The sequence below is a fragment of the Aristolochia californica genome, unplaced genomic scaffold, assembly GCF_029961685.1.
Source record: "Aristolochia californica isolate CCGP_79_NKW_82.1479 unplaced genomic scaffold, dmAriCali1.0.hap1 SCAF_11, whole genome shotgun sequence".
Classification (NCBI taxonomy): Eukaryota; Viridiplantae; Streptophyta; class Magnoliopsida; order Piperales; family Aristolochiaceae; genus Aristolochia; species Aristolochia californica.
In genome coordinates, this window is record NW_027181782.1 from 1,981,068 (window position 1) to 1,993,989 (window position 12,922).

General features: G+C 37.7%; 2 protein-coding genes across 2 annotated transcripts; both read left to right on the forward strand.

The window, feature by feature from the left end:
* The first annotated feature begins 772 nt into the window (after positions 1-772).
* LOC137944615 (silicon efflux transporter LSI2-like) lies at positions 773-4,281 on the forward strand. Its single transcript, XM_068790310.1, has 4 exons — positions 773-1,615; positions 1,801-1,990; positions 2,361-2,761; positions 3,699-4,281. Exons 1-3 carry the CDS (start codon positions 773-775, stop codon positions 2,621-2,623), a joined length of 1,296 nt encoding a protein of 431 aa, XP_068646411.1. The 3' UTR covers positions 2,624-2,761; positions 3,699-4,281.
* A 3,980-nt stretch (positions 4,282-8,261) lies between these two features.
* Positions 8,262-11,621, forward strand: LOC137944687 (silicon efflux transporter LSI2-like). Its single transcript, XM_068790405.1, has 3 exons — positions 8,262-9,447; positions 9,640-9,829; positions 10,996-11,621. The coding sequence occupies exons 1-3, from the start codon at positions 8,269-8,271 to the stop codon at positions 11,088-11,090; spliced, it is 1,464 nt and encodes a 487-aa protein (XP_068646506.1). The 5' UTR covers positions 8,262-8,268; the 3' UTR covers positions 11,091-11,621.
* The last annotated feature ends 1,301 nt before the right edge of the window (positions 11,622-12,922 follow it).

The window sequence follows — 12,922 nt, forward strand, 5'->3', positions numbered from 1 at the left end:
CTCACTCACTTCCCAGATGGAAGTACCCACCTAACGAACCATCCAGCTATCCATTTTAAACTCAAAAACTCAAAACTCCCGGCATAAAAACAGGAAAGCCGAGCGAAGGCGTCTCTGCGAGCTCTGTTCGTCGACATCATTTAACGAACCTAACTAAAATGTCACCGCTGCTTGCTTGCCTTTCGTCATAGTTGACTCGAATCCCCTCCATAAACTCATCATGCGGACAAATCTGTTGCCATGGTGATCTCCTGTCTTGGCATTGACTGCACTCATTCGGGTTCCATACAAATTTCCCATCAGGTAGGTCCGAGCATTTCTTGTTTTTTTCTTTAAATTTCCATTGTATCTAGCGCAGAATTCGGGTTTTGAGTTGATCGGTTATCTGGGTGCTCTCTGTTGTAACAAATTCGGGCAAAATAACAAATAAAAATCGTGCATGATTTTTGGCTCTGTTATTAGTCTCTGTTCTTTTAGTGTGAGCAGCTAGCGTATTTAAGAGGCAGATCATGACGGTATTCCGGATACCGATCAACGTGCCAGTTGTTTGCTTTTACATTTCCGTAGTTTCTTTGGATTTGCTCTCTATTGATTAAGTTGATAGATCTTTACATATATGCTTTTATCTTTGGGTTGTGTTGTTTCTTGGGACGCCAAGATCTTTCAGCTGGATTTCAACGTGAGTAAAATGCCATCCTACCAATTTCAGAGGCAAGTTCTGCGTTGATCCCCTCTGTGTTTTCCCCTGTCGTTCCTCACCTAATAACTAAACATGGCCATGGCTAGTACTGTTGAAGTTGTTTTTGGCTCAATTGCATTTGCAATCTTCTGGGTCATGGCTGTTTTTCCTGCGGTTCCCTTTCTTCCAATTGGCCGAATAGCTGGTTCTCTCTTGGGAGGCACTCTGATGGTAATTTTCAGAGTTATCACCCCTGACCAAGCTTTTGATGCCATTGATCTTCCTATCCTTAGCCTCCTTTTTGGCACCATGGTTGTCAGTATCTATCTTGAGCAAGCTGATATGTTCAAGTATTTGGGTAAAATGCTCTCATATAAAAACAGAGGTGGTAAAGACTTACTCTGTCGGATTTGTTTGATTTCAGCCATCTCAAGTGCCCTATTTACCAATGATACAACATGTGTTGTCCTCACTGAATTTGTTCTGAAAGTTGCAAGGCAGAATAACTTGCCACCTGAACCGTTCTTATTAGCCTTGGCTTCAAGTGCAAATATTGGATCCTCAGCTACGCCAATAGGCAATCCACAAAACTTGATCATAGCTGTTCAGAGTGGCATTTCTTTTGGTAAATTTGCTGCAGGAATAGTTCCTGCTATGCTACTGGGGATAGTGGTCAATATGGTTATTATCTTATGTATGTATTGGAGGTTGTTATCACCAGTGAAAGATGAAGAACAGGTTGTGCCTGAACTGGTAGCTGAGGATGAAGTGGAAGAGAGATGGAAGAGGTTGTTACAGAAGACTTGTGTATACCTTATAACGCTTGGTATGCTAATTGCTTTGTTAATGGGGCTTAATATGTCGTGGACAGCAATTACAACAGCTCTAGTTCTTATAATTGTTAATTTCAAGGATGCACTTCCATGCCTGAAAAAGGTCAGCATTCTAATTTCCTTAAGTTTTTACATAACTTTTCTTGTACTTCTTCATTCTCTTTTTTTCAGGGTTTTTTTTCTAAACTCAGCAACTGGATTTCTTGTTCAAGATTTCACACTGAGATTTTGTTCCAATCGTTTAATCTACCAGACTCAAACTTTTTTTTGTTTTGTTTTTGCTTCCAGGTTTCATATACCCTCTTATTATTTTTCGGTGGGATGTTTATAACTGTTGATGGTTTCAATAAAACCGGAATACCGAGTGCTTTCTGGGATTTAATGGAGCCACATGCACAAATTGATAGTGCTACCGGTATTATAGTGCTGGCTGCTGTGATACTTGTTCTTTCGAATGTTGCTTCTAATGTTCCTACCGGTAAGTATGACTGCACATCTTTTTATATTATTCATAGCTTTCATTTAACTTGTAAAACATTTTATAAAATTTAAAGATGTTTAATGATCAACGGAAGCTCAAAGGATAAATTCAAGTGCTATATTAATGTATGGACAAACACATGTTTTCTTTAAAACAAATATATATCTTTCTCATTCTTTCTTCTTCTCTTAAGTAATATGCTTAAAAGCAATGTTAGCTTTTCTATCGGTCGTGAGTTGCTAATATTGTAGTATATCTGTAATCTGTATTAATGTTAGCTTTTCTTCCATTTGCTGACTGGGTTCTTTTTATTAATGGATGGAAATATCTATTTTATTCTGTATAATGTATATCTTTTCTCTTGCAGTTCTCTTAATTGGAGCTCGTGTGGCGGCATCTGCAGCAGCCATTTCTGCACCACAAGAAACAAAGGCATGGCTTGTTTTGGCATGGGTAAGCACGGTTGCAGGCAACCTTACCTTGCTTGGGTCTGCAGCAAACTTGGTAGTCTGCGAGGAGGCCAGAGGGGCCATCTCTGCTTACACTCTCTCCTTTTGGCATCATCTCCGATTTGGAATTCCCTCGACACTCATAGTCATGGCAATAGGCTTACCTCTCATAAGGGGTTAGAAAGCAATGGATCCCCAGTGGGTTGCCTGTATACAGAACTTCTGAATTCCCATACTAGATTGTATCTTCCAGTTTTTCCTTTCCAACAAGCTGATCTCCTGCAGGGTCAGAAGTGATAACAGTCTTTAACAAGCATAGGTAATTTTTGTCAAACTTTCATCTTGCTAAAAAGCTTTATTCATAGCTTTCATTTGACTTGTAAATCATTTTATAAAATTTCTCTCATAAGGGGTTAGCTTTTCTATCGGTCTTGAGTTGCTAATATTGTATAGCCCAAGTGAAGATTCAAGTGTGAAGTAACTTTTTCCTGCAAATTTCTCATGCAATTTAATGTTTTATAGTATTTCTGTAATCTGTATTAGTAGTTTAACTTGTATCTTGAAGAATATACTTCTAGCAAGAGTGTTATTATTTTAAATATCCTTTTTTCCAGTCAATTGTGGTTCAGTTTGTTGTTTGATGTTTGTTTAGTCGTACTATATATCTTTAAATTCTTTAAATGACATACAAAAATTATTCTTTTCAAAGCTTTTTAAGTAGTTTTGAAGAATAAGAACATTAATTCAACTATAACCAGTAGTTGCATATCACAGAGGTGGTTCATCAATTTATCTATCTGGATTATCTGGCTTTGACATGTTCAGTTGTCCTCTACTAAATAGTACTTCCTTTGGAGCTATAAAATGGTTCTAGTGCTGCAAAGTAAGATCACAAGTTTCTTGAAGGCTCTTGAAGTGAGATCATAATTTGATGGCCACTTTCAATGATGCATAGCACATTGCGTTGAGAGCTGATGAAACCAAACATGGGATCACCTGTGTAAAGCTTATCTAATGAGACTCAATTTAAGGAGTTAAAGATTTTAAGCTCTACAGCTCAATGATCATGCAGCAGTCTGGTAGAAGTTGCATGTGTTATCCACAATTGAGAAAATGTCCTGAGAGCAGTTCTTGTTGAAAGCATGAAACTGAAGCATACTTGAATTAGAATGGAAGGAGTGCCACCATTTCGTTTGCTGACTTGGTTCTTTTTATTAATGGATGGTTCTGTATAACGTATATCTTTTCTCTTGCAGTTCTCTTACTTGGAGCTCCTGTGGCAGTGTCTGCAGCAGTCATTTCTGCAACGCAAGAAACAAAGGCATGGTTTGTTTTGGCATGGGTGAGCACAATTGCAGGCAACCTTTCCTTGCTTGGGTCTGCAGCAAACTTGATAGTCTGCAAGCAAGCCAGACGGGCCATCTCCGTTTACACTCTCTCCTTTTGGCATCAAATCCGATTTGGAATTCCCTCGACACTCATAGTCATAGCAATAGGCTTACCTCTCATAAGGGGTTAGAAAGCAATGGAGAAACTTCCAATTCTTAGTGGACTTGACCTGTGAATTTCATAATTTATTATCTTTGACCTGAAACCCATCCCCATAAAAACCTTTCACAAGTGGGGGTGAGTTGGATTTCCAAACTTGTGTGAGAGAAGGATTTTAGGTTAGGTTCAAGGTGAGGGGAATAGATTATTGGTTCCATGCCCACCATAAAGAAATTAAATAATTAAAGACATGCTGGTCGAGTGTAGTCTTTCTGCTCATGAGAGCCTCACCTTGAAAGACATCCAACACTTTTGCTTAAAGAGAGCATCACTTGCATTGCCACTGTCAGATTGGAGTCTCTTCAACCTTGTTTCTTGTCTCCTCAATTCAAGTAATTCACATGTTTCTCAATACACTTGTATTTGATGTGTTGTTTTTAAGGAATTATTTATTTATTTATTTATTTTCATTTTCACTAGCTAAAGCATAATATGGAGTTAACTAAGTATATTACATAATTATATCTAATAAAAAAATTAGTTAATTTTCTTGTCAAACTAATTAAAATTTCCAATTAGCAAAAAAAAAAGGGTTACATGAACAGAAATTACAAAAGTAAATACAAGAAAATAATATTAATAGGAATTATTTCATTTATTAACAAATGTCAATTTCATCAAATGTATAGACACAAAGTTCAAATGCTACCAAACCCTAATTGAACAAATTTCACCTAATGATTTCCTAAGTATGTGTACAAGAGACTATTTAGACATAACCCCTTAAGTGCACTCCTACTTACCTTAAAATAAAAAGTAGAACAAGGTAAAAGGTCCATTTTATGTTTGGCAATGGGGTCACATTTAAGTGGTCCATTCAAATGATGGAGCCTCACATTGGTATTAATGGGTCCATTTACAACTTGATGGAAGGGATATTTTTACTTGACTCATGGAATAAGTCCTAGAGGAAGAATTTGGACATGTCTCATTGTGACAAAACAAAAAAATCCCCAATCCTTGGAGTCTAGGTCACACCCAAACAAGCTGTATAAGTAGACGCCTATGATGACCATAGTCAAAGGTCAGCTCCCTATTATTGAAGAGGAAATGATAGGGATTGAAATAGACCAGAGTTTGAATGGGTAAGTTTTGAATGGTTTGGAGGTGGGGTGAGGAAGGAGTCGACAACTCTCTTCCAATCATTGATATAGAAGTTTCAAACATATAAGCCTTATTTCTTATAAATTTGTGTTTACTTGAATATAGATTTCTAACGTTTCCTAGGAAGTTCCCTGATCGATATTTAATTTAAATATCAATTCTGATTCTATCAATCGATATTATTCTCAACGTCGAGGGCAAATGCCACTCACTTCCCATACAGAAGTACCCACCCTGGCTAGGGGTGACATCGAGCCGAGCCTCATCTCGAGCCTAAAATTGTTATCGAGCTCGAGCCCAACGAGTTCGAAATAAAATCCTATTACTGTTTGAGAAATATTTTAAATTTTTCTTAGGAAAGTTAAATGGACGTCTTATTGCCTTTTCTAAGGAAATAAATAAAAATTAATAATTAATAAAATATATTATTATACTTATCGATAAATTTTTAATCACATAAAATGTCAAACACAAAATTGCTATGAAAATTGCCTCATGCTCAAAGTATTATATCGTCAACTATTAAATACTTATTCAAAAAATTTCTATATGGTTTTCTAACCCATCTTGGCAAGAAAACCTTACGTAGAAAATTGTATGGATTTTTAAAAAGAATTTATAATTAGAAAAATATTTTGAAAAAACATGAGGTACTAATGGTCCCTGTATTTCTACTAAAAATGTTTTTTCAATATTTATTGAAAAACCACTAATAGTCTCTAGAAACGTATTTCTACTAAAATATCTTTTCAATTTATTTAAGAGTCATGAGGAAGGGACAAAAAGTTTTTTTCTTCCTTGTTTATGATCTCGCACATAGGGGTGGCTTTGAATAAATTATATATAAAATTATGCATACATTTTTAAAAAATATAATGATAGGGGAGGGTCAGGATTGAATTTCAATAATGGATTAAAAATGCACCAATATTAATCTTTTTTACTCCAATTGTTGTCTAGCTTGTTTTGTAATTTTTGAATCTGGCCATAATTTATTATGGCCTCCTTAGTGCCCTAGATGAAAATTTATATTCTAGGAAAAACTAAAAATATTTTTCCTATGATACATATTCCCAAAAAAACCTTTAAATAAAATCTTATTACTATTAGTGACTTATTAGAAAATTACAAGAAATATTTTAAAATTTTCTTAGTAAAGTTAAATGGACCTTTTATTGTCTCTTACAGGGAAATAAATAAAAATTAATAATCAATCTAATATATTATTATACTTATCGATAAATTTTTAATTAAATAAAATATCAAACACAAAATTGCAATGAAAATTGCTTCATGCTAAAATTATTACAGCATCAACTGTTAAATACTTATTCAAAAAAAATTTATACAGTTTTCTACCCCATCTTGGTACGAGAATCTTACTTAGAAAATTATATGATTTTTAATAAAAAATTTCAATTAGAAAAATGTTTAAAAAAACATGAGACACTAATAGTTTATAGAAACTTATTCCTATAAAAAAAAATTTAATTTTTTCGAGAGGAAAAAGTTTTTTTTTTTTACTTTTTTATCTCGCACGTGCGATATCATCTTCGCACGGGGGAGGGGGGAGATTATTTCTCCCCTGAACAGGTTCTGGTTTTCCGCCGAGACGACGCGGAAGGAAGGGGGTTACGGCGCCGGGGAGGACCTATCGTCGGGGATGACGGCTGCGAAGGAGGTGGCGGTGACGGAAACAGATACGACGACGAGGAGAGAAAGAAATCGAACGGATGGCCACAGAGGCGGCCGGCGAGCAGCTGCGACGGCGGTAGAGGCGGCGACAACAGCTGACGAGAGGGGCTCGACGGTGACGAGGGGAGGAAAATTTTTTCCCCCCCTCGCTCTTGATCCCGCTCCCCCACTCCCGATTCCGATACCGATCTGACTCACCTCGAGCCGGCTCGCGAACTGACGAACCGAACCTGGCTTCGGTCGAGCCCAGCTCGTTAAGGTAAACGAGCCAATTTCGGTGCTCGAGCTCGGCTTGATCTCGATGGATAACGAACCGAGCCGGTACCGAGCCGAACTCGAGCCGCTCGCAAGCCGACTCGGTTCGAAGCCACCCCTGAGACCTAGCTATCCAATTTAAACTCTAAAACTAAAAACTCCCGGCATAAAATTTCACCGAGCGAGGGTGTCTCTGCGAGCTCTGTTCGTCGACATCATTTAACGAACCTAACTAAAATTTCACCGCTGCTTGCTTGCCTTTCGTCATGGTTGACTCGAATTCCCTCCATAAACTCATCATGCGGACAAATCTGTCGCCCAAAAGGAAAAAAAGGAAGAAATTCGAGACAGGTAGAAAAACGTTTCACTTGAGATAATGTAGGTGCCTGTATGGTGATCTTCTGTCTTGGCATTGACTGCACTCATTCGGGTTCCATCCAAATTTCCCATCAGGTAGGTCCGAGCATTTCTGGGTTTTTTTCTTTAAATTGTCATTGTATCTAGTGCAGAATTCAGGTTTTGAGTTGATCGTGTTATCTGGGTGCTCTCCATTAGCGCCCTATCGTCGGGGAGGAATCAGTTTTTGAGCTCGTGCTTGCTCTGTGCTCGCACTACTCTCGTTGTATTCTTTGTATAAACAAAGCTTTTGGGTCGTCTGGTTTTTTGTGTTCTGTTTGCTGTTGGAGATTGTTGACGTGGATTATGCAGCTTTCTTCCCTTTTTTTCTTGTTTTGGGCTAGTAGCGAATGTGCATCGCTGTAGTTGGGAAGTGCTTTTTTTCCTTTGGGATTTTCTAACTTTAGGTGACTTGGATATTTATTTATCCATGTCTGCGAATTCTTTGCCAATTGTTGACGCTTCTGGAGTGATCGACTAAATAACCATTTCTTTGTGGCTGTGTTGTTAGTCTCTGTTCTTTTAGTGTGAGCAGCCAGCGTATTTAAGAGGCAGAGCATGACGGTATTCCGGATACCGATCAAGGTCCCAGTTGTTTGCTTTTTATCTTCCTTGCCTACAGTTCCGTTGTTTCTTTGTGTTGCTCTCTATTGGTTTAGTTGATCGATCTTTACATATATGCTTTTTATCTTTGGGTTGTGTTGTTTCTTGGGACGCCAAGATCTTTCAGCTGGATTTCAACGTGAGTAAAAAGCCATCTTACCAATTTCAGAGGCAAGTTCTGCGTTGATCCCCTCTGTGCTGTCATTCCTCACCCCATAACTAAACATGGCCATGGCTAGTACTGTTGCAGTTGTTTTTGGCTCAGTTGCATTTGCAATCTTCTGGGTCATGGCTGTTTTTCCTGCGGTTCCCTTTCTTCCAATTGGCCGAACAGCTGGTTCTCTCTTGGGAGCCATGCTGATGGTAATTTTCAGAGTTATCACCCCTGACCAAGCTTATGACGCCATTGATCTTCCTATCCTTGGCCTCCTTTTTGGCACCATGGTTGTCAGTGTCTATCTTGAACAAGCTGATATGTTCAAGTATTTGGGTAAAATGCTCTCATATAAAAGCAGAGGTGGTAAAGACTTACTCTGTCGGATTTGTTTGATTTCAGCCATCTCAAGTGCCCTATTTACCAATGATACAACATGTGTTATCCTCACTGAATTTGTTCTGAAAGTTGCAAGGCAGAATGACTTGCCACCTGAACCGTTCTTATTAGCCTTGGCTTCAAGTGCAAATATTGGATCCTCAGCTACGCCAATAGGCAATCCACAAAACTTGATCATAGCTGTTCAGAGTGGCATTTCTTTTGGTAAATTTGCTGCAGGAATAGTTCCTGCTATGCTACTGGGGATAGTGATCAATATGGTTATTATCTTATGTATGTATTGGAGGTTGTTATCACCAGTGAAAGATGAAGAACAGGCTGTGCCTGAACTGGTAGCTGAGGATGAAGTGGTCTCTCATAGGTTTACACCTGCAACTCTGTCTCATCTAAACTCATTAAGTTCCCTAGAGTCAGGCCTTGTAATTGATGGAATGGTGCATACCCCTGCTACAACTGGGGAGTCAAGGAACAATGAGACGTTCAGGAGTCCATCAAATTCACTTCAAAATAACTCACAGAGAGTATACAGTGCTAGGATTGATTCCGATAGAAGCTCAATTGTTTCAAAAGAGAATGATGGTCTTCCTCAGACGAAAGAAGACACTGGATCTAAAAGAAGTCTTGGGATGGATAGTTTGAATCATGCTACAGAAAATGGGGGTTCTTTAAAATATGTAGATGAGAAGGAAGAGAGATGGAAGAGGTCGTTATGGAAGACTTGTGTGTACCTTGTAACACTTGGTATGCTAATTGCTTTGTTAATGGGGCTTAATATGTCATGGACAGCAATTACAACAGCTCTAGTTCTTATGGTTGTTGATTTCAAGGATGCGCATCCATGCCTGGATAAGGTCAGCATTCTAATTTCCTTAAGTTTTTACATAAAAATGTAAACCTTTTCTTCTTCTTCTTCATTCTCTTTTTCTAAGTTTTTTTCCTAAACTCAGCTACTGGAATTCTTGTTCAAGATTTCACACTGAGATTTTGTTCCAATCGTTAACCTACCAGACTCAACTTTTTTTTTGTTTTGTTTTTCCTTCCAGGTTTCATATTCCCTCTTAATATTTTTCTGTGGGATGTTTATTACTGTTGATGGTTTCAATAAAACCGGAATACCAAGTGCTTTCTGGGATTTAATGGAGCCACATGCACAAATTGATAGTGCTACCGGTATTATAGTGCTTGCTGCTGTGATACTTGTTCTTTCGAATGTTGCTTCTAATGTTCCTACTGGTAAGCATGACTGCACATCTTTTTATATTATTCATAGCTTTCATTTAACTTGTAAAACATTTTATAAAATTTAAAGATGATCAACGGAAGCTCAAAGGATAAATTCAAGTGGTATATTAATGTATGGACAAACACATGTTTTCTTTAAAACAAATATATCTTTCTCATTCTTTCTTCTTCTCTTAAGTAATATGCTTAAAAGCAATGTTAGCTTTTCTATCGGTCTTGAGTTGCTAATATTGTATAGCCCAAGTGAAGATTCCAGTGTGAAGTAACTTTTTTCTGCAAATTTCTCGTGCAATTTAATGTTTTATAGTATTTCTGTAATCTGTATTAGTAGTTTAACTTGTATCTTGAAGAATATACTTCTAGCAAGAGTGTTATTATTTTAAATATCCTTTTTTTCCAGTCAATTGTGGTTCAGTTGGTTGTTTAATGTTTGTTTAGTCGTACTATATATCTGTAAATTCTTTAAACGACATACAAAAACTATTCTTTTCAAAGCTTTTTAAGTAGTTTTGAATAATAAGCATGTTAATTCAACTATAACCAGTAGTTGCATATCACAGAGGTGGTTCATCAATTTATCTATCTGGATTATCTGGTTGTGACATGTTCAGTTGTCCTCTGCTAAATAGAGTACATCCTTAGGAGCTATAAAATGGTTCTAGTGCTGCAAAGTAAGATCACAAGTTTCTTGAAGGCTCTTGAAGTGAGATCATAATTTGATGGCCACTTTCAATGATGCAATACAACAATCCATCATCATGCCACAATTAACATAGTCAAGTTGTATAAAATAAAGAATAAAGGGAAATCACCCAAATAATAAACATTTTATGTTGCATTTCATTTCTTATCCAATTTTGTGCATATAAGTATAACTTCTACGGTGTTTGGGAGTATAGAACACTCCTTCCATTAATTCATGTATGCTTCAGTTTCATGCTTTCAACAAGAACTGCTCACAGGACATTTTTTCAATTCTGGATAGCACATGCAACTTCCATGAGGCTGGAGGCTGGAGGTTACCCTGTTGTACTTCAAGCTTGCCTTGTGTCTTCTTTTTTGTCATAACAATTAAGTGCTAAGTGACCATAGAAGCTTTAATATCAAGATCAAGATGACTGACCGGGTTGCTGTGTCCACACTTCTTCTTCCTGCAGTTCACAGCACGGGGGTGCAGACGAGCATAACACCTGAAATGCCAAAAAGAATGATCGATGAAATTAAAAACTCATCAAACCATTTCGAAGGGTAAATCATGGGTTGAGAAGGGACTTCTATCCAAAACTGTTGTATACGTGAAGATTATAAGCAATTAAAAAGACAGAAATATCTTCTCAGTATTTCCTCGAGGATCTGAATGTGAGAGAAGCACCAGTAGAGATAGGGGGAAGAAAAAAATGAAGATTATTTTAATACAGATGTCATCCCAAAGCTGTCCAGCCAAGGAGCAATCAAGAAAGCGATAGCTCACAAATTCAGGGTGGTTCAAATAAAACTTTATAATTTTGATCTTCAACTATTCTCCCACTTTTGCGAAGCTGCTCACTGGTTAGTACTAACTTTTAGAGCTCAGCCACACAAGTGAGAGTACTGGGATGCCACAGTGAACAAGCCCGAGGCATCACTCTTCCAAGAGATGGTGTCAGTCCCCCCCAGCCGCAGTTGTATGTGGCATATGGTAGAGGGAAGAAGTTTGTGAGCTTCAGCAGTTGAGGCTCTCCTCAGATATATCATGATCGTCATTACATCGTTATCTGATATTAAAAGTACTCATTTATATATATTTTTTTAAGGCTTCTTGTACAGGTAAAAAAGATCAAGAAGTATTATCTTCTTCTCATCTCGGTTTTTATTGGCTATTTTTAACCCATATAAAAGTGTCGGCACGTTGCTGTACTTTTTAGAATTTCACTCAATTTGGTTATTGTATTTCAGTTCAAGTAAATTTCTTACATGCACTGTGAAGGGAAATGCAATCTTAAGGTCCACTCAAACAGAAGATGCATCTGCAAGTTGGAATGCATGTGCTGGTGGTAAAATTGCATGTTCTTCAGTTGACAGTAGTGAAAAGTATGCCTTATTTGGAGGGTAAGGTTCTTTCTTATTTGTTGCATGGAAAGGGGGAGGGCTAATTTCCCTCTTCTTCTCTCCCTGCAACATAAGGCAAGGGGAAGGTCCCATCTTCTACTTCTGCTAGCCTAGGTGCACAGAGAGAAGCCTCTCCCACCCCCCTTTCTATTCATGTGCAATACAGGACAAGAACAAGGGGAAAAAAAAAAAAACTTTTTTTTATAATTTTTATAATTTTGTTTTGGGTGTATGGGTGGGGCTAGAGAAATGTGAGAGGGGTAGGATGGCAGCCTGCTCTTCCCTCGCTTGAGGACCATTAGTGATGGTATCATGGCAGGTTAGATGGACTACCTGTCTCTGTCTGTCCTGTATAAAACAGTAAGGGAGGGAACTAATTAACCTGGTGGTACAGCAGCAGGCTGAAGATGGGTTTCTGTTGATCTTTTCCACAGGGTTCTAAACTACCATCTTATCTTTTAGAGTTTTATGGAAAACTGAAGTTGGGTTTCTGTTGTTGTTGTTGTTGTTGGGGTTCTGTTGACTGTATTTGGAATTCGGCCATGTTTTAAACAGCAGCAAACTGGTGAACTTGACAGTAAAAAAGGTAATAGTTTGACCCATTTGTAAATTTATTAGAACTGTTGGATACAGGTTTTCCTAAAGCAACATCTCACAAGTGTTGTGATCGATGGAAATTTCACCCATGAAGGTTAGTATATATTCAACGTCTACTTGCTCTGTTTAATTTCTCTTTGCAAATGAATAGAAAATTGTACATTCACTTGTGAGCCAGATGCAGAAGTTGAGGATCAAGTTATTGGCGGCCTAGAGGTTGAAGACGAAGAAGGGCCGATGAAAAAGAAGCATTCCAGTGAACAGGCGACCGACAGGATGAAAAAATCCAATAAAAGCAAGAAAATGGTCAAAGATCAATCTGAAGACACGTTATAAAACCTCCCATTTTCAAGTATTTTTTTCAGTGGGAGGATCATGGAAGACTTTCCTGAGATTTAG